Below are 20,688 nucleotides of genomic sequence, written 5' to 3'. Positions count from 1 at the left end.
CATCGTGTGAATCTTAATGAATTGCCTTCAGGAATACGCGTGGGCCGTTCCTTGGATGAGTCAGTGAATGGGCCGGGAGGAGTTTTATGCCACGGATTAGAATCTTCTTGCCGTTAAACAGAAGGCTTCGTATTAACGGTTTCATCGTTTCTCCTTGTGTTTATCCGTGCCTCTGTCTTTACGTCGCTCTCCTACTATTATAGGTTACATTTTTCTTCGGAACATCGGACTTGAGAAACTTTCCCGAGGAATGCTAGGAATGGTCGTGAGATTTCGCGCCTATGGAAACACGGGACTTACCCGGTGCGATAATTATAAATTACAATTAAATTTCTTTCCGCTTGTATAATAAAGGAGAGTCCAGGTTCTTATCGCTGGCAGGTGTTTCCCGCGATAACCATGAAGTCTTTACTTCATTCTGATACTAAATACAGAAACACATTGTATAGTCACTGAGGGATACAACGGCATGGTGACACTGATTGCGAGTCTCTTTCAGACAGTTTTATATGTATAGTCTAACACTTTTGAATCTACGAAATAACAATTTTTATATCTACTCGTTCACTCGGTTATTTCAAATTGATTAAATCGTACCGTTTTCAATTATCCATATTTCAAATTCAATCAAACTTCCCGCGCGAATACGTAGTCTCCCTCTGGTATAACTTTCTGGTAGTTTGCATGGGGATTCTCGATAATTAAAGATGGCGGCGCGTCGTCTGCCAGATGAATTTTGAATGCGTTCGAGTAACAATTGATATCTGTATTATACAGAGCTCGTACAAAGGAGTCGGGATGACAATGCTTGAATTTCGATAATCCAAGAGAAAATGCGAAATTCCAAAGTGAAACGAGCATTCGCTCGGACATGCTGTAAGGTTGAAGTGTGCATATGAATGGGCTGAAGAATGTCAGACTTCAAAGAGTAAATTATACCTGTCTCGTTTCTTCTTCTACAGCCTCGTATTTTCGAAGTATGAGACAAGAAAAAGAAAATATTTCCCGTGGGTTGAGCACCGTTATTTGAAGAACCTCAAATCTCCAAAGTAACTGCACTCTGTTGCGTATAGTAGAGGGAACGGACCTAGAGCGTCAAGGTTTTCCAAAGAATAAAGAGTCAACGTTTTGGGACGTTAGAAAAGTGTATCTATCCAATGGCAGTGCAATTCCAATGAGAAGTAACTAAAAGAAAGATGGCGCGGATAAGGAAACGTCAAAAATTGAGTTTGAAAATTCCGCCTTCTTATCTTTGCTGTACCTCATGGCGCAGAGGAAAATGTAAACGGCCAGTGGATGACCGAGGGAGCGTACATGTAAGAATTTTAATGACCGCATCGGAGTCACGTTACTCGAGCGAAGCCGAGCGCAATTAGTTCCGATCAACAGTCGGCACTGCTGTAATTGTTTATCTGTATTCCGCGAGTAATGAAAACTAATAAAGCTCGATATCGACGTGTACGTGCTGCGAGCTGGAATACCAAAGACTGAACGACGGTGTCGTACGACGTCGTAATGAGAATGATTTACAGTAAAATTGAAAAACAATACACTTCTACGGCAGTCACGAAGTCGTTGACTGACGCGGATATTCATACATATTTCTTATTAATTTTGTTTAAAATCGTGCACATTAACTAGGCATCGCGATATCCAAGAGACCACCGCTCGTCCAGAGCAAAAGTATGCGTTTGTTCGTTCGAATGTATACATGCAGTAACTTAGGAATGTACCAAAGGTGTAAGAACGTTCTTTCGAGTTAATATATTTTGTATTCAGTAGAATATAATCCATGGTAGTCATGACGGTTAGCGAAATTATATTTAACTTTCAGACTGGCAAAACAACATTTTTTTATAATTCTTATTGTCTCTTTAGATCCCATACAATTCTTAGCATTCATTTTAGAGAGTATCAAGGATACAGGATTCGTAGAGGCCATAGCAAATTTTGGACAAGGCACTACGTGAGTGAATATTGCATTAAAATGCATAATATGCAGATGATGATGGCGGCCGATGCGAATAAAAGATGTAATAAATGTGTTTTTCTTTACTTTTTCTGATTAGTTTTTAAGTTGTTTCAAAACAGGATCAATGATATCGCCGACAGAATCCGCGTAGTGCTTGATGCGGGCTAAAACTTAGGCGGTTAGTCGCCATTGTGTGTTTGAAATCATTGTGATGAGTTGTCGTTCGAGCGCGATCTAAGAAAGCTCTAAATAAGTTTATGAGAACGCACCCCGTGGTTCATACATACGAGTGGACAAGCGTGTTTCCACGTTGCGGCCTTGCAGCGCGGACAAAACATTCAGGAATAATTTACCTCGAAATTCTAGGTCGCGGAGGAAATCGACGTTGCTTGGCATCGTGAGGAAAGTAATGGCTGAAAGACACGAGTCTGAATTTTAGAGTGAAAAGATTATTTTCAGGCTATGACCCGAGTAAGGATGCTCTACTGTATTTTGATAACACCAAATTGGACTGGATTTATTTAATCCCATTTTAGAACACGCATTTGTAGACGTACTGTGGATGCGTCTGCAACGGTCGCGCTAGAGGTATTTGCGTTAAAGAAATAGAAATTTCTTTATTTGTTTATCGCGTCCTATCTATCACGATATCAATCGGAATGCAAAACGTTTTAAAACACGTTGCTAAATAATTTACACGAAAAAATGAAACAGTTAATAAAAAAAAGTATTAATTAAGGTCAGCATTTATTGTCGAACCATAGCAATGACTGAAAATATGACAGCGATTTGTCACAGCTGCTCCTTGATAGCAGTGTGATTCAAAATCACGAAGAAGCATGTGACTGATAAATTTGTCAATAAAATCTTACATATGCACATAGCGTCATAAATTTCAGACAATAAAGTCTTGACCAATCAAATTGTAACGAGTGAAATAAATTAATGCTAACAGATCAGTATGAGTTTCGATGCTTGGACATTTTTTATTACCATTAAATCGCCTTATCAGTTATGTCGTTTGGTTAATGCAGCTTCACCTTCCTAGATGGATTTAAAATTTTTTCCTCTTTCCTTCTTTCTTTCTCTTTTTCTTTTCCTTCCCCAACCGGCCATCGTAAACAAGCCGAACACCCTCGCTAGTTGCGTCCGTTGATACGAATATTTCTCTTGGATTGGACGCGCAAGCACTCACCGTGAGAGAAAACGGCTCTCGCCTGACAAAAGATTTACGGGATTCCTTCTATGAAAAGACATAAACATTTAAAAGACTTTCGAAACGTTTGACAGAAGGTACGGGACGTTGGTCCCGTGACAACCCGTACAAGACTGCGCGAAGTTCCGTTATCATGCTAATTATTATTACGCATTACGAGGTCATCTGATATATTCCTGAGGTTGTCAGTGAGACGAAAGATGTATTTTTTAAAGCAATAATCTCTAAGATAAACGTGTAGCATCATCCCGCTAAGCGTAATATGGTGCGATACAAAGTGGGAAGAAGGAAAAGCACAGAGAAACGCCTACCTTTCATTTAATTCAGCGTCGGCGTCTTGAGACTCCGTAGTAAATTCAGCTTAGCGGCTTACCGCTGAGAAAACGCACTATCACGATCTCCTTGGCACTATGTTTCACGAGAATTATATCACAATGTCATAACAAAAGAACACACATGAACATGGCTGGTGACGAGTAATTATCGTGACTACCGTACTTTCACAGCACATTGCGCTCTGTCGCGTGACGATTCATTGTAGAAAAGTGAGCTTCATATACAAAGGAGAAAAATTGCACATATACTATTTATATAAATGCTCACGTAGCGTATATCGGAGTAAAGGTACTGCGGAATATTTTTTTTTTATAACAAACTGCACGTTCAATCGAACAAAAATACACTACTAACAAGTGTCAGCCATCTTGTATCGGGCCAAAGCACAACCCAACGTCCCGTCGTGCATCACGACGACTTCGAGTACAACCGAGTACAACAGAATCCCGATGGCTTCGCTACAGCATTATACAGAAATATGTACTGCGTCAGCATGTCAGCTTCAGACACCCCAAGAAGAGGACAGCATCCTCTGGAATGACGTCATTCCAGGGCCCCAACTCAGACTCGATATTTAAGCCTGATTCTCATTCTAACGACAGTTGGTAAGTAAGAGAATGCCATTGGCTGTGCAGAAATTCCAATTTTATCTATAGCTAATAAGCGTCTCGTTTTCACCAATTGGTGATGCTTGTTGAAAGTTATATTTGTGGTACGTTCACACGTGAGCGATGACTAGTTTGAACGATAGTTGATACCGCGAAATTTGAAGTTCAACATTTAAAATGTTATGTTCATGTAATATTCGGTAAAATTTCATTAGACGATTTTATAATGAAACTTGTACATGAGACGGTTTTATTTATACAATATACACATTTTTTACTATTTATGACATAAAATCGAGTATCATTTACACAGTTTTTATAATTATGATGGAAGCAGCCCTAATGTTTGAAGGCAAATTTGAGCTGCTTCTGCTTTTGCCTGCTTTTTATTTGGACTGGCTACACTTGGTTTGTACTCAATACCGTTTACTTTTACCTGTAATAAATGAGTGTGATGAATTGGTTAATCATCGTTGTATTATTTTAAAATAAAATATATACTCACTTTAAACAAGAAATTCTTCATATGATCTGGACCACATTCGAAGCACAGTTCATAAACTGGTGCACCAAATTTACGTTTTGAACAATATTCCCCTAACAGAGACACTGGATGTTTTCCTGTAAAAATTTAATAGTCAATGATAATAAACGAATTATTACAGATTATTGCAATAGCTTAACAAACCTTCCAATGTCTTGATTCTTGGTATCACAGGCTTTGAAGTCTTCCCTGATTTTTTAGTAATATCCTGCTCAGAAACCAATCCTCGTTTATCCAACTTAACTTCCAGTTGCAATGGTTCCAAAGTACCTTCTTTGTTTTTCCCTAAACCCTCCCCAGGCCTCCAACCCATCTTCTGTAGTAAGGCCATACCCATCCCACCTGACACTGGTTGTGCCGACACTAATTGATCCTGAATAATTCACATGATCAGAAGATTTAAACAATAAAATATCAAACATGAATGATTTTGAAATTTACACATAAATATTCAATGTGATATAGGTCTTGTCCAATTGCTTGGAAATATAAAAAAAAATCAAACATTTACTCTTATAAAAATTACTTGAATACTATGAATAAGAGAGAAAGAACTGGTTTACAGTAAATCTAATCTAAATAATAAGATTAAAGGACAACTTTATGGTATGTAATGTCATTGATGTTTCTGTAAAATATGAAGATGAATTATTATGAATGATTGTAACAATTTTGGGAGGGATGGTAAGGCTTTTGCTTGAATAAGAACTTGCTTTCTTTCTTAAAATAATTATACTTACCAAGAAGAAGGTTTAATTTGGTCATCGGGCTGCTGAGGCTGACTCTTCTCTGATGTAGCTACGTGCCTGTAACAAATCCTCAGGTGGATGCAGACTAATGCTAAAATCCCAGCTTTATTGTCATGAGGTCATCACGCAATCGCTGAAAAAACCTTATGACAGCAAGCTGATGGTATTTAGCAATAATCTCACAGGGGTCCATTGCCATTGACAAGATTGACGCCAATAAATAATAATTCCTCGCCCCCCCCCCTCCACCCCCACGGTGAGGTTCTCCCGATACACAAATTTTATTACACAAATGATAAATATGACTGCGACAATGGTACTCTTGTGTCCGTGCAGGCACAGAGTCCACCTCTACGCGAGAAATGGTCTGTGCCTACAACACAGTCTCCATTAGACCAAAGATACAAAATCTAAATGGTCTTCACCGAGACTGTACCTGAAAACTTGTTACAGACAATGTCAGTTTTAAGTGATGTCAACAATATCTGTTTTTTTCTTAATCAATATCTTTCACGCAAATTCATTTATCATATGTATTTGCAGTGCTGTTCATGGCAATTTTGGGATAGAATTGGTGAAAATTCTATACAATATATGATATACAATGTAAATACAGTTTGACAAGTAATTTGCTGTATTCGATAAATGACTGTTAAAACAGGTATTGTGAAATGGACAGGCAGAAAAAAGGAAGGATATATTAAGCAAGTATTACAAATCAGTGTTGTTACCTTACGAGCCCAGGCTTGATAACCTGCAGAAAGTTCAGCTGCCGAGAGCACTTTAGCTCCCGTACTACCAGTAAACTGACCTGGCATCTGCTTACTCTCTGCCCACGTTTTCATCTATGAGATAAAACATAAATGAGTCTTTATTGATAGTATAATAGTTTGATATTTTTTATTACCTCTGTTTGAGCTCTATACATTTCACCAAGAGCCTGTACGTCATTTGGATTTTCTCTTAATTTTCTCATAGCTGCTAATCGTTGAGATACTATTGAACCTATGTCAACATTCTACAATACATATAATAATACAGTAGATATTTTTGTGAAAGAATGGTATGTAATAATCGTTTTTTACCTCTATTGGTGGAGTTTGTGGAAAAACTGCAGGTTGAATCACAGGTGCAGGAACTGGTGGTGGTAATATAGGAAGAGGTGCTGGTGGAACTGATATTAGTGGTGCACTAGCTGGTAGAAATGCTTTCTTTGGTTCTGGCTTCTTTGGGATAACTGGTACCCATTCACTCTCTAAAAAAAGAATTATATTCACGAAATAAGATTGCACGTTGTTAACAAAGATTAATATTACCAGTCTTACGATGATGCTGTCCACTTGAAACAGGAAATTGTAATCGTAACTGATTTGAGGATTCAGCTGTTTTCTCTTGGAACGTTTTAGTAGGCAATTGCTTAGCATCCTATGATTCAACATACAAAAACGTCTAAAATATTCGAATAAAAATTATAATGATCGTAAAATCAGAAAACTTACTTTAATATTCATTATTATAGAACTGGGTCTATCCTTTACAAGAAACGGGTGATGAAAACCTTTTTCTGAACTACTCCCATCATCGTCTGAAGAAATGCTCGACAATTCGCCTAATGCTTCAGACTTTGACAGGGATTTGCAGAAATCTATTTAAAAAAAAAACAGTCATTTCATATATAATATATTACAAGAATAAAATAATATTACCTGTCAGTTCATCTACAGACTTTCCACCATCCTGAATAGCAGCTATGGCTTTATCCTGCTGTGCAAGTGGCAGAGTCCCTTGTTTTATCATGTTAATTGCATTCCGCCTTGCAATTTCCAAAAGTTTCTTCTTATCAATTTCAATGCGTTCTCTGATAAAAAAGAAAAATAGTACTCTCCAATAATTGGATATACATGCATGCATGATTGTTTACAATATAAAGATACTAACTTTCTTTCTCTACTTCTGCTACGTCCTCTCAAAGATTTATTTCTATTCTTATCTTCACTGCGACTCCTATGCCTTTCCTTTTCATCTCTCGCATACTTTCTCTTATCCTTATTTCTTTCGTGATCACATCTATCGATACTTTTATCTCTATTTCGTCTTTCTTTACTTCGTCCAGTTCGTTTCTCGACACTTGTTCGACTCCTGCTGTGACGTGAATTCGAATGTGTTTCAGATTCTGAACGTTTTCTCTCACGAGATCTGCTGCTACGACTGTGCCTACTATCTTTATCCTTTGATTCTTTATAACTTTTGTTTTCTTTTCGATTACTTTGCAATCTTGATCCATTCACATCCTTCAACCTCTTCTTTTCCTTCTCCTTTAAAACGAGCCTCAAATCATGTACCGCTATTGGACTGAGACTCGTCTTATTAGATTTATTTAAAATTGGACTTATCAATCCAGTTCTTGGTGAATCATTTCGTGGTGGTGTTGGACTTAATGTTGGGGTTCCATTGTCTTCGCTACTATCACTTAATTCACCATCTTCCATTCGTGCAGCTTTCGCACGCTCTTTATTTTCTACTTCTTTTACTGTTTCATTATAGACTATACTATTTTTAAGGTCTTTTATCAAAATTTTTCCTTGAGTTCCTTGTTTAGGTTTTTCTAAATAGAAAAATTAACGTTAGTTAAGAATAATATATGGTAGACGAATAATATAATAAAGTAAAGGACACACCCAAAATTTTTGAAATTATAGTTTCATCAGATTCATCATCTGTCTTCTTAGAAATAGGGGGTAGTTGAGGACTACTAGTTTTCATAAGAGATTCATTGTCTTGTGGTTCTTTTTTCACTATTGAGTGATCCTGTAATTTTGTGTCTTGGACCAAAATATTTTCTATATTATTTAATTCCCCTGTTTTCTGTTCTGCATTGTTCTTCGAATCAGGAATATCTTCAACCTTCTTCATTTTAGCCTTGGGCTCCTCCGAATCTGATGACTTACTGGATACAGAGTCATGTCTGCGTTTAGACTTCTTCTTATGTTTCTTTTTCTTTTTCGTACCTGTTTAACATAAAATTCTCATATTTTTCTTCAAACCAGATACGTTTAGCCATTGTAGAAAATCAAAACTCTTACTTCCATTCTCCGCATCACTATTACTGTCTGATGAATTTTTTTTGGATTTTTTCTTATGTTTTTTATCCTTATGCTTATGCTTCTTTTTACTCTTCTTTTTTTTACTTTTATCTTGCTTTTCTACTTTTATTTCTTTATCTGGAATCTGAGTATCGCTATGTTCTGGAGATACTATTCCCTCGTCAGCATCAAATGTGCTGAAAAGTTCTGTCAAAATCTCGTTGGATGATTTTTGCGGCAAGCCAGGCTCTGGTTTAATTTTTACAGCGTCCACACCCACTGTGGTTATTAGGTTTGCGATATCGAATAAATCAGCCATAGTATTAAGAGAATTTCATATATCAACACTTAAATAAATGCATTAATAAAATTACACTTCTCTCAATTATTAGAACAGCGCACTCCACTCGCCATTACTGAAATCCATGATGTCCGCCACGCAGAAGTCAAATTCAATTCTACTAGTTGCGCCGGCAGGAACATTTATCTCTTTAATTTCATTTGTATTAAGGATAATTAAAGATATAAAAAGTAACGTTAAAGTTTACATATGAAGACACCTATTTATTGCTCTATATTCTATTCAGGGAAGGTTCGACTTCAAGGAATTATCAATCAATTTCATAAAACAGAAGCGCACAATAATACATAACCTGAGTATTTGAAAAACGTTTGAATTGTTGCTCCAAAAAAACTTGTCAAGCGGTGAAATTAATTTTAATTGCTTTTTTATGACAAAAAGCACGAGATGAAGTAATTATATGAATGATCTTTGAAAATTCATACTTTTCATAAGACGTTCATATATCATATATGAAATTAATTTTTTTTTTATAGGATCAGTGTTGATGGACTTATTGTATATTTTCCATATGATTACATTTATCCAGAACAATATGCATATATGCTGGAACTCAAACGAGGCTTGGATGCAAAAGTATTTTTTTTATTTGTTACGTTCCATGTAGCATAAATTTTTCTATAAGAGTTATACTCCATGCTAAGATTTATCTTTCATTTCAGGGCCATTGTCTTTTGGAGATGCCTTCAGGCACAGGGAAAACAATAACTTTGCTTTCTTTAATAGTTGCATACATGCTAGAGAATCCTCTGGATGTCACAAAGTTAATTTATTGCTCTAGAACAGTTCCTGAGATTGAGAAAGTTCTAGAGGAATTAAAAAAGCTCATAGAATATTATGAAAAAGAAACTAAATCTAAGCCAAAAATCGTTGGTTTGGTATTGAGCTCTAGGAAAAATATGTGCATTCACCCTGAGGTATGTTATTAAAATAATTTTTAATAAAACTATTAGCATTTAAAATGGTGATACTTAAAAGTAATTTTTTGCATTATAGGTGAGCAGAGAACGCGAAGGTAAAGTAGTAGATGGCCGGTGTCATGCCCTCACAGCTTCATATGTTAGAGAAAGGCACAACTATGATGAGACAACACCCATTTGTGCTTACTATGAGGGTTTTGATATGGATGGGCGTCAGGAGATGATGCCTCCTGGTATTTATTCTATAGATGATCTTAAGGAATATGGAAGAGACAGAAATTGGTGTCCTTATTTCTTGGCCAGATTTACTGTAAGTAGTATACATTAGCTGACAGTAAACTTTATTATGATTTCAACATATCTTTGTGACTACATTGCACATTTTCAGATTTTACATGCACAAATTGTTGTATACAGTTATCACTATTTATTGGATCCAAAAATTGCGGAAACAGTATCCAAAGAATTAAGCAAAAGTTCTGTAGTCGTATTTGACGAAGCTCATAACATTGGTACGAATGAAAAATCGTATCTCACCTGAACATTTTTCATATTGATTAATTTTCTCCATAGATAACGTATGCATAGATGCAATGAGTGTAAAAATAAACAGAAGAATCATGGAGAAGAGTTCAGCGAACATTCAACTGCTGGAAAAAACAGTAGCAGAGTATGTGACCCTCTTTACTAAATTATTCTACAATCGATACTTTAGGAATCAGTCTATAAAAAAATATCGATGTTTCAGAATGAGGGAAGATGACGTAAATAAATTAAAAGATGAATATAACAGATTGGTTGATGGATTAAAAGATGCGCAGGTTGCTCGAGAAACAGATATTATTTTGGCTAATCCAATATTACCAGACGAGGTGCTGGAAGGTATGCATCTTTAAAGGCACAGCCCTCATATCTTACAGAATCTAAACGCTGCTAAATAATTATGTTTTACAGAGGTAGTGCCTGGTAATATCAGAAAGGCTGAACACTTTGTAAGTTTTCTCAAGCGTTTTGTGGAGTATTTGAAAACCCGTTTACGAGTACAGCACGTGGTGCAAGAATCACCCGCTATATTTCTACGGGACATACAAACGAAAGTCTGCATAGAACGTAAACCATTAAGATTCTGTGCTGAGAGATTAGCATCACTATTGCGAACCATGGAAATCACTGATCTCACTGATTTCTCTCCACTCACTCTGATTACACATCTTGCGACACTGGTGTCGACGTATACGAAAGGATTCACAATAATAGTCGAGCCCTTTGATGATAAAACGCCAACAGTATTGAATCCTGTATTACATTTCAGTTGTTTAGATTCATCCATAGCAATGAAACCAATATTTGATAGGTTTCAATCGGTAATCATCACCTCAGGAACGTTATCACCATTGGATATGTATCCAAAAATTCTAAATTTTCATCCTGTTATAATGTCATCGTTTACCATGACACTAGCCAGACCGTGTTTATTACCAATGGTATGTTATTTATATTGATAAATTGTAACGAGAAATATTAAAACCATATTTCTTATTTTATTAGATTGTAACAAAAGGAAGCGATCAAGTAGCAATTTCATCAAAATACGAAACAAGAGATGATGTCGCTGTTATAAGGAATTATGGTCAGTTACTAGTAGAATTTGCTGCTAATGTTCCTGATGGTATAGTCTGCTTTTTCACTTCATACTTGTACATGGAATCTGTCGTTGCTGCTTGGTAAAATAATTACTTTGTGATAAAACAAAATTGAGTATTATACAATCAGATCTTCGGTTATTCTCTCTAATTTATTTGTAGGTATGATCAGGGTATTGTGGATCAACTTCAAAGATATAAACTGTTATTTATCGAAACTCAGGATTCGGCTGAAACAAGTTTAGCACTAACGTATTTCGTGAAAGCGTGCGAAAATGGAAGAGGAGCTGTTTTCCTTTCTGTGGCACGTGGAAAAGTGTCGGAAGGTGTTGATTTTGATCATCATCTAGGCAGAGCTGTACTTATGTTCGGTATACCTTACGTATACACACAATCACGAATTTTGAAAGCTAGATTGGAGTATCTTCGTGATCAGTTTCAAGTCAGTTATCAAGTTTATTCTAAAATCTTTCCAATAACCAGATACTTATGCTTTTGTCTTTATTTCAGATAAGAGAAAATGACTTCTTGACATTTGACGCTATGAGGCATGCGGCACAGTGTGTAGGACGTGCCATTAGAGGAAAAACTGACTACGGTATCATGGTTTTTGCAGACAAGGTAGTGTATAACATTCTTTTTTTTGTAATGATTAAAAGTTTAATAGTGGAATGTGTTTTTATAGCGATTTTCAAGAGCCGACAAACGCAGCAAATTACCCAAATGGATTCAGGAACATCTGACTGATAGCTTGTGCAATTTATCTACCGAAGAGGCGATACAGGTATTTGTTTTCGTATTTGAGATTAAACTGTGAATGAGTATTGAGGAATGTGATTTATGATTTACAGATCAGTAAAAGATGGCTACGACAAATGGCTCAGCCGTTCACTCGCGAGGATCAATTGGGCCTGTCACTCCTTACTAAAGAGCAGTTAGAGAAGGAGGAAGCTAGCAAAATAGAAGAACAAGCGCAGCAAAATTAAAATGTGGAGTTTTGTGATTATGCTCATGGTAGCTGTAGGTGTTGCTCGACAGTTTGCCTATTCAACGACAGAAACAATATATTCAGTACTTGAAGTATCATTACTGCAGACGGAGGAATACTTGTCAGACTTTTATACTCTACATTTATATTAATGTTTTTGTTTAATCTCTCAAATTATATCTTTGAATGTCGTAAGTGTACAATGTGCAAGGATTTTTTAAGAAAATCTAAGTGCGATTAAAAAAGTTTAATAACAAATTATGATGATGAATATTTAACAGTGTGGAAAATACATTTGTTTTTCTATAAATCATATTTATTCAGTATCACCACCGCACAAGCACTTGATCGCCATCTTGAATCGAATAATAGCTTAATTTTTGTAAAGGTTTGTCAAGAGGTATCTCGTCTCTTGAAAGCTAAAAAAATTGTTTTTTTAGATTATCCTCTATTTTTATAGTACTTATTATTAAGATGTATTTTATTGTACTTACATTTTGCTGCAAAAATGAGAGAACCGGTATTTTTCCTCCAGTCTTAAAAAGCCTTTGCGCGAGACCAGTCACTTTTTGGACTTCCATGTCTTTTAAAAGTTTTCTTTTGATTCCTTTATTCTGACCCTGATCCTTCGGACATACAAATTCCACAGATATAACGTTTGACATCATTCCACCATTTTTCTTTGATACTGGAATATCCGGCAATCCATATTCTAAAGATGTCAGGCAAAAGTTATTAATTTTGCATTGTTTATCCAATATTATGCTATTTGCATACGCACTCTGCACTAATGAAGGGTAACGTGGGTGATTTGCTATGAATTCATTCCTCTTCTCTAAATTATTTTCACTATCTATCCAATGGGGTCCAAATAATTTAAGATAATCGTATTCTGCACCTCTTCTTTCTCCGTACCAAATTTCAGTGCCATTTAGAATCTTCAGTTTAGTTATTCTAGCTATTATTAATTGTCGCGCTGTTTCTATTGTCTCGCCTTGCAACACAGGATTGTCTCTTAACTTCAATTCCTCTAAGTTCACAAGCTTTTCCAGTTCACTTATTGAACGCCACTGTGAATAAAGTATATTGTAGCTTCTCAGTTATTTCATATTTGATGATATAAATAACTCACTTCAGATATGTTGTTTTTGGATATATGCAACTGGCGCAGTGCAGGAAAAAGATTTGTCTTTTCCATAGGATGTGTAGTTGGAAAATATATGGCGTTTATTTTGTTTAGATTTAGATTAAGATATTCTAAGCTGGAAAGATATCAATTGTTATAGTTAAATGACAGTATTGTTAATATCAATTCTGAAGAAAACATTTATACTTACGATGGAAGATGACCCAACTTTAGTACTTCGTCCCAGCTTGAAATAAGATTTGCTTCTAACGTCAATTCAGTAATTTTCATTATATTGCTGTTCTTTGATGGTACTTCCAGGGTATCCACGATATTAAAAGAAACTGAGAGTTCTTGAATTGATGGAAACATTATTATACATTGCTGTATATCAAACCAATTGTAATTCATTTTTGCCATTGTCAAATGTTTGACATTTAGAAAAGCGTTTTTCAGTGTTTCTAGGTTCTGTTCAACTGGTAGATGATTTTCACTAAAATATATATAGTATATATAATAATAGAAAATATTTGATTCACGTAATATTTTTAAATGGATAATATACCTAACATTGAGTCGTGTTAACATACGAAGTTGACAACATATTTCAGATACAAATTTCCAGGAATTAATAAGATTTCTTGAAATATCCAGTTCATCCAGATTAGGACACAATTCCTCCAATTCCCTAGGTCTCCCAGCATCACTGACACATTGCTCTCTTAACCATATTACCTTCAATTGATCAAATTTACTTTGCTTTTTATTGACCTTGGAAAAGCCAACCATTTCTAGGAATGGAGCATTAATCTCTTTTTGTAAACTATTCAAATTATCTTTGTCAATGCCTACGAGTTCATCATTGATTAGACCATAACGTGCTCTAATAGCTTGTGGACAAGATATTCCCAACTTTACTTTACCAGGCCGTATAAAGGAACCTGATGTAGGACGCCTGTTATAAAAATCAGTATAAAATAATACAGTATTGTCTATGTGACATTAAGTTTATGAAAGCCAATACTTACCAGGTCTTAAAATATTCAACTCCGTCATATGTGCCATTGTGCTTTCCACGAGTTGGATCATCCCAATCTACACCTAGCCATTCACCTTTGGTATCACCAACAGGACCAAAATATTTTACTGTGCCACGATATCCATCGCATTCTATTCGGCTACCAATTTTATAGTTCTTGTCTTCTACCATTCTGACAAAATATTCAGAGTTAACTATAAATGAAAAGTAAGCAGCATATCACATAAATGAATGAAGGTAATACCTGTGTACTAAGCAATTATTAAAAACATCTAATGAGAAGAAAATAAAGGACGATACGTTTAATCGTATGGCAATTTAAATTTCTGTCAGATCATGTTTTTCGGTAACTTTGACAGCCTAACCTCAGGATGACAGCTGGGAATTGATTGTCATAATGTAAAGCCGAGAGAAACGTAACTTACGAGATAAGTATTTTCATAGAGGGTTCTCATAAAAAATATCACTCACACGAAATGTAGACGTTTGTGTTGATATATTTATATCAATATTATAAGTCATAAATACCAATTTCAAATTTCTCTATTTTATATTCTGTGAGCTTCGTGCTTTAAGACCTTCCTACTGCTTCCGTATGTACACTGCTGCCGGCTATAGTCCGTACACGTTATCTAACAGAAGTTAAAATTTATTGTATACATATGTCAGAACTTCATCTTCCTTTAATTTACAGTTTTTATATGAATAATATGGGAGTTAAGGTTTTTACTGATAGTACACAATAAACATAAATCGAAAATAAATATTTTGATTTTATTCCTTCATATAATAGTTGAAAATTAGGTACACTGGTTTTGTTACAAAAAACTGTATATGAATATAAATCATTGAATTATTTTCATTTACTTCAAGATGTATATTACTCTAAATCACTTTAGCCTTAGCTCAATTAAATATACGCTCGTTTTTAGTCACGAGTCTCTGACAGCGTTATTTTTCGCGACATGATTTCTGCTGTTACGTTATTAAAGGTACATTCAAAGTAATCTCGTATCTTGTGCAGCCATGATGTTAACACATTCTGTGTAGTAGCTGCTAATGAGATAGGACTGTATTTGCAACATTGCAACCATTAAATATTTCAATCCAATAGCCATCAGGATCCTTGATAAATGCAATTCCTTTCATTTTACCATCATTAGGTTTCTTTACAAATTCAACTCCTAATTGTTCAAATCTTTCACATGCTTTATTGACATCAGGTACTACAATTCCAATATGACCTGTAATAGAAAATAATATACTGTAGAAATTAGTAATAGGATGACATATTTTCTTTTGATAATTTTGAATGTTTACCAAAGCCTCTGGGATCAGAATTGCCATTATGATATTTAGCATCAGGATTAGTTTCACTTCCCCAATTGCTATAAAGAGAATTAATAATGAATTTCTAAGTTTCTTACAGTCTTATATATAAAGATGACTAACTAATAAGTTTATAGAGTTACTCATCAATTTTATATATATATATATATATATATATATATATAGAGCAATGACTCACTGAGTAAGCTCAATAGTGGCCTTTCTTGAAAATGTCCATTCAATACTTTCTCTTCTATCTGTTGGTATATCCTTTGCATTTTCATAACCAAGGAAATACAAAGAGAATTTCATTTCAGGAAAGTCCAGCTTTTGCAATAAAGTCATGCCAAGTACTTCAGTATAAAATGGCAATGACTTTCTTGGATCTTTTATACGGTACATTGTTTGCTGCATGATATATTCACTGGTAGCAGGATCTGGAGCACTACAAAGCTCTCTAGCTTCGCTGTTTGTTAATCCTGAAGGCTCCCCCATCTAAAAAAAATTATCGAACATATGTTTTAAATACGATACTTCAAATCTCCTGCTTATTGAACGATTTCAATAACATCTGGCATTTACTTGGAAATCATGTTCAGATAAATTTGTGCTACACAATAAATATGTTTTTGATACCTCTTGCATTCCCCAATGATGAATAGATATGAACAACAGTATAAAATATTGATAAAAATAATTTACCTTCACAAGAAAATAATATATAAAATCGTTGAGGCAGGGCGAGGTCGTGCAAAACACTCTTCAGGATTGCATAAACAAAGTGGGAAAGTTCCTAGAGCTTAAATACAACACACGTGAGGATGCTTTTCAATTGAAATATCACTAGACAAGTGTTAATATAATTTTATTTCGATCATAACGCAACAAACGTATATTGAGTCCACGATCCAATATACTGTTAAATACTGCGAGCAACGTCGTATTTTTATTTATCTGCATACATCTGAAACAAATGCCTATTCTCGCAGCACTGACCAGGGGTTGGCAACTCTCCTCTTGTGAAAAGTGAACTGGTACTCGAGTGCCATCTGTGCAGGGCAGCTAAAGAGAAACTAAAAATCAATATGGCTGTCCATAGAGGGTTATTCAAAAAGCATCAGGTTACCGGGTTTGCATTATTGAAGCTTAAAGGTTTTTATTCTTATGTATAGGAAATTAGGAGATAACGTTTTAACACAGCAGTAAATTCTAGGTTTTACGAGCTTTATTACGGATAGCATTCCACTTGCGAGATGCCTGTTTGACCATGACATACAATTATCCTTATTATTTAAACCATTGGAAAGTAACGCAACTATAAGATTGCACTTACTGCAATGTCCTCCTTCTTTCCATTCCTATCTCATTATATCGAATTTGAGTTTATTTATTGCTGAGACGTTGGTTTGGTTTGATCTTATATTCAATTACGTTGGCAGTTACATTTTTAAAATTTCAAATGAATCGGTTGAAATTTGCTTGAGTTATAAGTTCGGCCGAATTTAAAAATGTAGTTTTGAGATAAACGCGTTTAAAGTTTGTGGAAAATCAGGACATGAATAATGTTTCAATACCTAGAATACAAAAATCGAGTACTTAGGGATTTTTCACGTACATAATCTTTTGGAATATAATTCTATAGATACTAAGGAACTTTTTTATATAAAAAAAATACATCGATTTTTTGAAAATCCTACAGTGGCCTAACCCCTTAAGCTCCTGTATGGCACTATGTAAGATTCTTAGTTCTTTATCCATGCCATGTATCAAGGATTGAAAATGCTGGTTTGTAGTTGTGAGTTTGATGATAAGCGAAATTAAGTTTTATGAGCGACAAAATTTGCAACAAAAAAGGACCACGAGGCGCTCGTATGAATGCGCACGCCGACAGGAAGTTACGCACCAATGAAGAACAGCGCAGAATACACGACTCAGCGCTGTGCAAAATCACATAGTGGAATATCTAATGTTGTTACGGTATAAGTGTCTTCTGCTTTATCTGTCAAGAGTGACATAAGTTGATACGCAAAAATCCTAAAATATAGTATTATTATTTTAACTCATTATTGAGTTGTGTCCATTAATATTGAAAATATGGCTCACTGGTTTCACCGTAATCCTTTAAAGGCAACTACAGTTCAAAAGTTTGAAATCAAAGTTTCACAACCTACTGACGCTACAAAGAAATTATGCAGGTTATAATTTTCATCTGTTAACAAATCTTTAAACTCATTATGCACTGAGTTGGTTTCTATGTTGAAACTACCATGCTTAACAAAATAAATTTGAAAATTCATGAAACTTTTTCATGTTGAATTTTACTTTTACTATTTTACTTGTTATTGCACCTGTGATCTAATACACCTTTCAGTGATTTGAAGCTATCAAGGAGTCGACTTTTGGACTTGATAAGAAATGCGAATAATAGTAGTGATACGATAGAACCTGCATTTCTATCATATCTCAGTTTACTGTATGGATTTATATGGGAGGTCGAGCCTTCCGAGGAACAAGGACAACATGTCGGGAGGCCAAATCCTAGCAAGCTGCGCAATGTACTTGCATTTAAATGGACTCATACATTGCTTGGTCCTACCACACAGTAATTTTAATTATTGCAAAATTATTGATCCATATGTTGATAATAGCTTTAATCCTTTAATTGATTTACTTCCTACTAATAGTTCCAGTGCAGATGCAGTTTATGAAGCAGCTAACATGAGCATTAATATAGGATTGTGGTTCATGAAACATGCTGCAATGATTGCTGGCAAGGATGAGTGAGTGCATTTTTCAGTTATTATTTTATGAATGATACACATAATTTTGCTATATATTGCTACACAGTATTAATATGAACGAGGCCAAGGAGATGCACAGTATGTTACGTCGAGCTGCAGGAATATTTACATTCGTACAGACAGAGTTCTTACCACAATTAGCTAATCCTCCCATGTTGGGAAGTGATCTGGATCCACGTGTTATAAATGCATACTTGAATCAGTGTACTGCAGAGGCACAAGAAGGTAAGACCAAGGAAACTTTATATTCAATCTCAGTTCCATTAATGGTAGCAACTTGTTATTAACATTTTTTTTTTTATAGTTACTGTCGCCAGAGCTATTGAACTGAAACATAACTCAAATTTAATATCCGCCCTGGCAAACGAAACTAGCAAACTCTTCTTGGATGCTGCAAATACACTACGTCCTTTTAAACCAGAAATATCAGCGCAATGGATTAAATATTTAGAACTGAAAGCTGCATTTTATCAGTCATATGTAAGAAGACATTATCTTCACTCTTAATGAATTTTCTAGTATCCTCAGTTAATTCTATATTTTAGGCATATAATTATTGTGGTGAAAACTTATTGTCTATGGATAAATGTGGTGAGGCAATTAAAGCTCTTCAGGAAAGTGAAGCATGTCTGAAAAAAGCGAAGATACTGTGTCAAGAATATGGCAAGACACATGGTCCAGCTCCTCGAGTAAAACCAGATCAGCATGTCGTTTTCAAACGATTAGCACCAACCGTAAAGATCATGCTGGATAAATGCAATCGAGAAAACGGTTTAATGTGAGAATCATCCACTAGATGGATCAACGTATTAATGTTTTCATGATATCTGTATATAAAAATATATATTTTTTTACAACATATTTAGATACCATGACACTGTTCCTGGAGAAGTACCAACTCTTGATACAAAAGCTACGTATGGCCTAGTAAGTCCCATAGATTTCCAAATGCCGGCACGTAATTCCCTGTGGAATTTTGGTACCTATCGTACACTTCTTGGTATGTCAGCAGCCAAAACTGGCAGAGAATACGATTTACCGCCAGTAAACGAAGAGAAAATTCACCAGAGTAGCAAAGAGCCAACAAATGTGAGTGGCTGCACTCTACAGTAAATTCAGAAGACCATAGCTTTTATAAATAACACATAAAAAGCTTCTCTTACACTGCTTCATTAATTCGAAATCGTCATTGAGTTATCAAAGATTCGCATTTTTATGCTAATTCTTAAATTCTCGCCGTGCAGTATAATTTGTACTGTCAGTGTACACAGTATAGACAGATTATCGTGTGCAACCATAAAGTGCTCTTTTTATGGTAAATCTTACTAAATTAAATGATATTAACTAGTATTATTTGACCTAGTCAACATCCATGGATGAAAAAATATTTGAAAGTTGAACTTTATATTGCGTTAAGACGGAGCATCGATTAAAGCATTTTTACTTATATATGAACGACCATGAGATCCAGTGCAATTGAGAATTTTACTATTTATCTTTGAAAACCTATTAATATATACATACATATATTATCGATTGATAGTATCATTGCTACCAATTTGAAAAGTCGATTGAATCAGAAATATTTAATGTTTTACTAGTATATATCCTATTTATATACTGAACTCACTATTCTAAAAAAAGAGAAGAAATTCTTTTATTTTTTATATAACCCCTTTAATATGAATGAGAACTAAAAAGAATTATTGTTAAACAAAGCAATTCTACACAATGTAGCTATACAAAAAAATTGTACTCCTGAATATGTTCCTTAAAATAACGACATGCTCTGTCATTTTAATCCGGGACAAATGCTATAATAACATGTCAAGCTTGAAATATGTCGTAACACACTTGTACAACAAAACTACTTATACACTGAATAATTATAAGAGCAAAAATAAATATTTATATATGTCTCCTCGGTGCTCTCTTAGTTATCCTATATGCACAGTCACAGGATACAGTATAGA

The 20,688-nt window shown here is 35.0% G+C and overlaps 6 protein-coding genes across 20 annotated transcripts in view; 2 read left to right on the top strand and 4 right to left on the bottom strand.

Annotated features, from left to right (window-relative positions):
- The window catches only part of LOC107269837 (rho guanine nucleotide exchange factor 11), a 30,736-nt gene extending 26,791 nt beyond the window's left edge, over positions 1–3,945 (bottom strand). For all 6 annotated transcript variants that reach the window (XM_015744148.2, XM_015744150.2, XM_015744153.2 and 3 more), the window contains exon 1: positions 3,500–3,945. Coding sequence is in view for 2 of the 6 variants with exons in the window: in XM_025087154.1 (XP_024942922.1) it covers positions 3,500–3,506 (7 nt within the window). In the remaining 4 variants the exon portion in view is untranslated. The remainder of the gene's footprint in view (positions 1–3,499) is intronic.
- Positions 3,946–4,013: 68 nt separating this feature from the next.
- On the top strand, positions 4,014–12,698 carry LOC107269840 (general transcription and DNA repair factor IIH helicase subunit XPD). Of its 2 annotated transcripts, XM_015744161.2 has the most exons (14): positions 4,014–4,129; positions 9,096–9,261; positions 9,346–9,445; positions 9,532–9,786; positions 9,866–10,099; positions 10,178–10,301; positions 10,363–10,459; positions 10,538–10,671; positions 10,744–11,273; positions 11,338–11,513; positions 11,595–11,874; positions 11,943–12,053; positions 12,118–12,216; positions 12,284–12,418. In XM_015744161.2, the coding sequence occupies exons 2-14, from the start codon at positions 9,257–9,259 to the stop codon at positions 12,416–12,418; spliced, it is 2,280 nt and encodes a 759-aa protein (XP_015599647.1). In that variant the 5' UTR covers positions 4,014–4,129; positions 9,096–9,256. The 2 variants fall into 2 exon arrangements, with proteins under 2 accessions (XP_015599647.1, XP_015599648.1); XM_015744162.2 differs by lacking the exon at positions 4,014–4,129 and having other exon boundaries at positions 9,122–9,261; positions 12,284–12,698.
- LOC107269838 (protein SON) lies at positions 4,360–8,965 on the bottom strand. Of its 4 annotated transcripts, XR_001538143.2 has the most exons (13): positions 8,509–8,965; positions 8,104–8,433; positions 7,364–8,030; positions 7,132–7,283; positions 6,925–7,070; positions 6,742–6,850; positions 6,511–6,680; positions 6,333–6,443; positions 6,157–6,270; positions 5,417–5,482; positions 4,821–5,049; positions 4,638–4,753; positions 4,510–4,568 (listed from the first exon to the last, which is right to left on the bottom strand). XR_001538143.2 is itself a non-coding variant. In XM_015744159.2 (12 exons), the coding sequence occupies exons 1-12, from the start codon at positions 8,825–8,827 to the stop codon at positions 4,455–4,457; spliced, it is 2,577 nt and encodes an 858-aa protein (XP_015599645.1). In that variant the 5' UTR covers positions 8,828–8,965; the 3' UTR covers positions 4,360–4,454. The 4 variants fall into 4 exon arrangements, 2 of the variants coding, with proteins under 2 accessions (XP_015599645.1, XP_015599646.1); XM_015744159.2 differs by lacking the exon at positions 5,417–5,482 and having other exon boundaries at positions 4,360–4,568; XR_001538142.2 differs by having other exon boundaries at positions 5,417–6,270.
- Positions 12,699–12,701: 3 nt separating the features above from the next.
- Positions 12,702–15,210, bottom strand: LOC107269841 (tubulin-specific chaperone E). Of its 5 annotated transcripts, none has more exons than XM_015744163.2 (8): positions 15,057–15,210; positions 14,575–14,779; positions 14,112–14,501; positions 13,758–14,039; positions 13,553–13,682; positions 13,202–13,490; positions 12,915–13,132; positions 12,702–12,839 (listed from the first exon to the last, which is right to left on the bottom strand). In XM_015744163.2, exons 2-8 carry the CDS (start codon positions 14,754–14,756, stop codon positions 12,747–12,749), a joined length of 1,584 nt encoding a protein of 527 aa, XP_015599649.1. In that variant the 5' UTR covers positions 14,757–14,779; positions 15,057–15,210; the 3' UTR covers positions 12,702–12,746. The 5 variants fall into 5 exon arrangements, with proteins under 5 accessions (XP_015599649.1, XP_015599652.1, XP_015599651.1 ...); XM_015744166.2 differs by having other exon boundaries at positions 14,575–14,757; positions 15,057–15,179; XM_015744165.2 differs by having other exon boundaries at positions 15,011–15,178.
- Positions 15,211–15,340: 130 nt separating this feature from the next.
- Positions 15,341–16,963, bottom strand: LOC107269768 (lactoylglutathione lyase). 2 transcript variants are annotated; one of them, XM_015743992.2, is made up of 4 exons: positions 16,551–16,931; positions 16,114–16,409; positions 15,906–15,973; positions 15,341–15,829 (listed from the first exon to the last, which is right to left on the bottom strand). In XM_015743992.2, the coding sequence occupies exons 1-4, from the start codon at positions 16,557–16,559 to the stop codon at positions 15,642–15,644; spliced, it is 561 nt and encodes a 186-aa protein (XP_015599478.1). In that variant the 5' UTR covers positions 16,560–16,931; the 3' UTR covers positions 15,341–15,641. The 2 variants fall into 2 exon arrangements, with proteins under 2 accessions (XP_015599478.1, XP_015599479.1); XM_015743993.2 differs by having other exon boundaries at positions 15,345–15,829; positions 16,617–16,963.
- Positions 16,964–17,819: 856 nt separating this feature from the next.
- Positions 17,820–20,636, top strand: LOC107269930 (BRO1 domain-containing protein BROX). Its single transcript, XM_015744381.2, has 7 exons — positions 17,820–18,109; positions 18,286–18,516; positions 18,599–18,694; positions 18,762–18,940; positions 19,020–19,195; positions 19,261–19,493; positions 19,582–20,636. Exons 1-7 carry the CDS (start codon positions 18,009–18,011, stop codon positions 19,826–19,828), a joined length of 1,263 nt encoding a protein of 420 aa, XP_015599867.1. The 5' UTR covers positions 17,820–18,008; the 3' UTR covers positions 19,829–20,636.
- Positions 20,637–20,688: the final 52 nt, after the last annotated feature.

Source organism: Cephus cinctus, unplaced genomic scaffold (assembly GCF_000341935.2).
Source record: "Cephus cinctus unplaced genomic scaffold, Ccin1 Ccin1_scaffold0690, whole genome shotgun sequence".
Classification (NCBI taxonomy): Eukaryota; Metazoa; Arthropoda; class Insecta; order Hymenoptera; family Cephidae; genus Cephus; species Cephus cinctus.
This window is presented reverse-complemented; position numbering and strand designations above follow the sequence as displayed.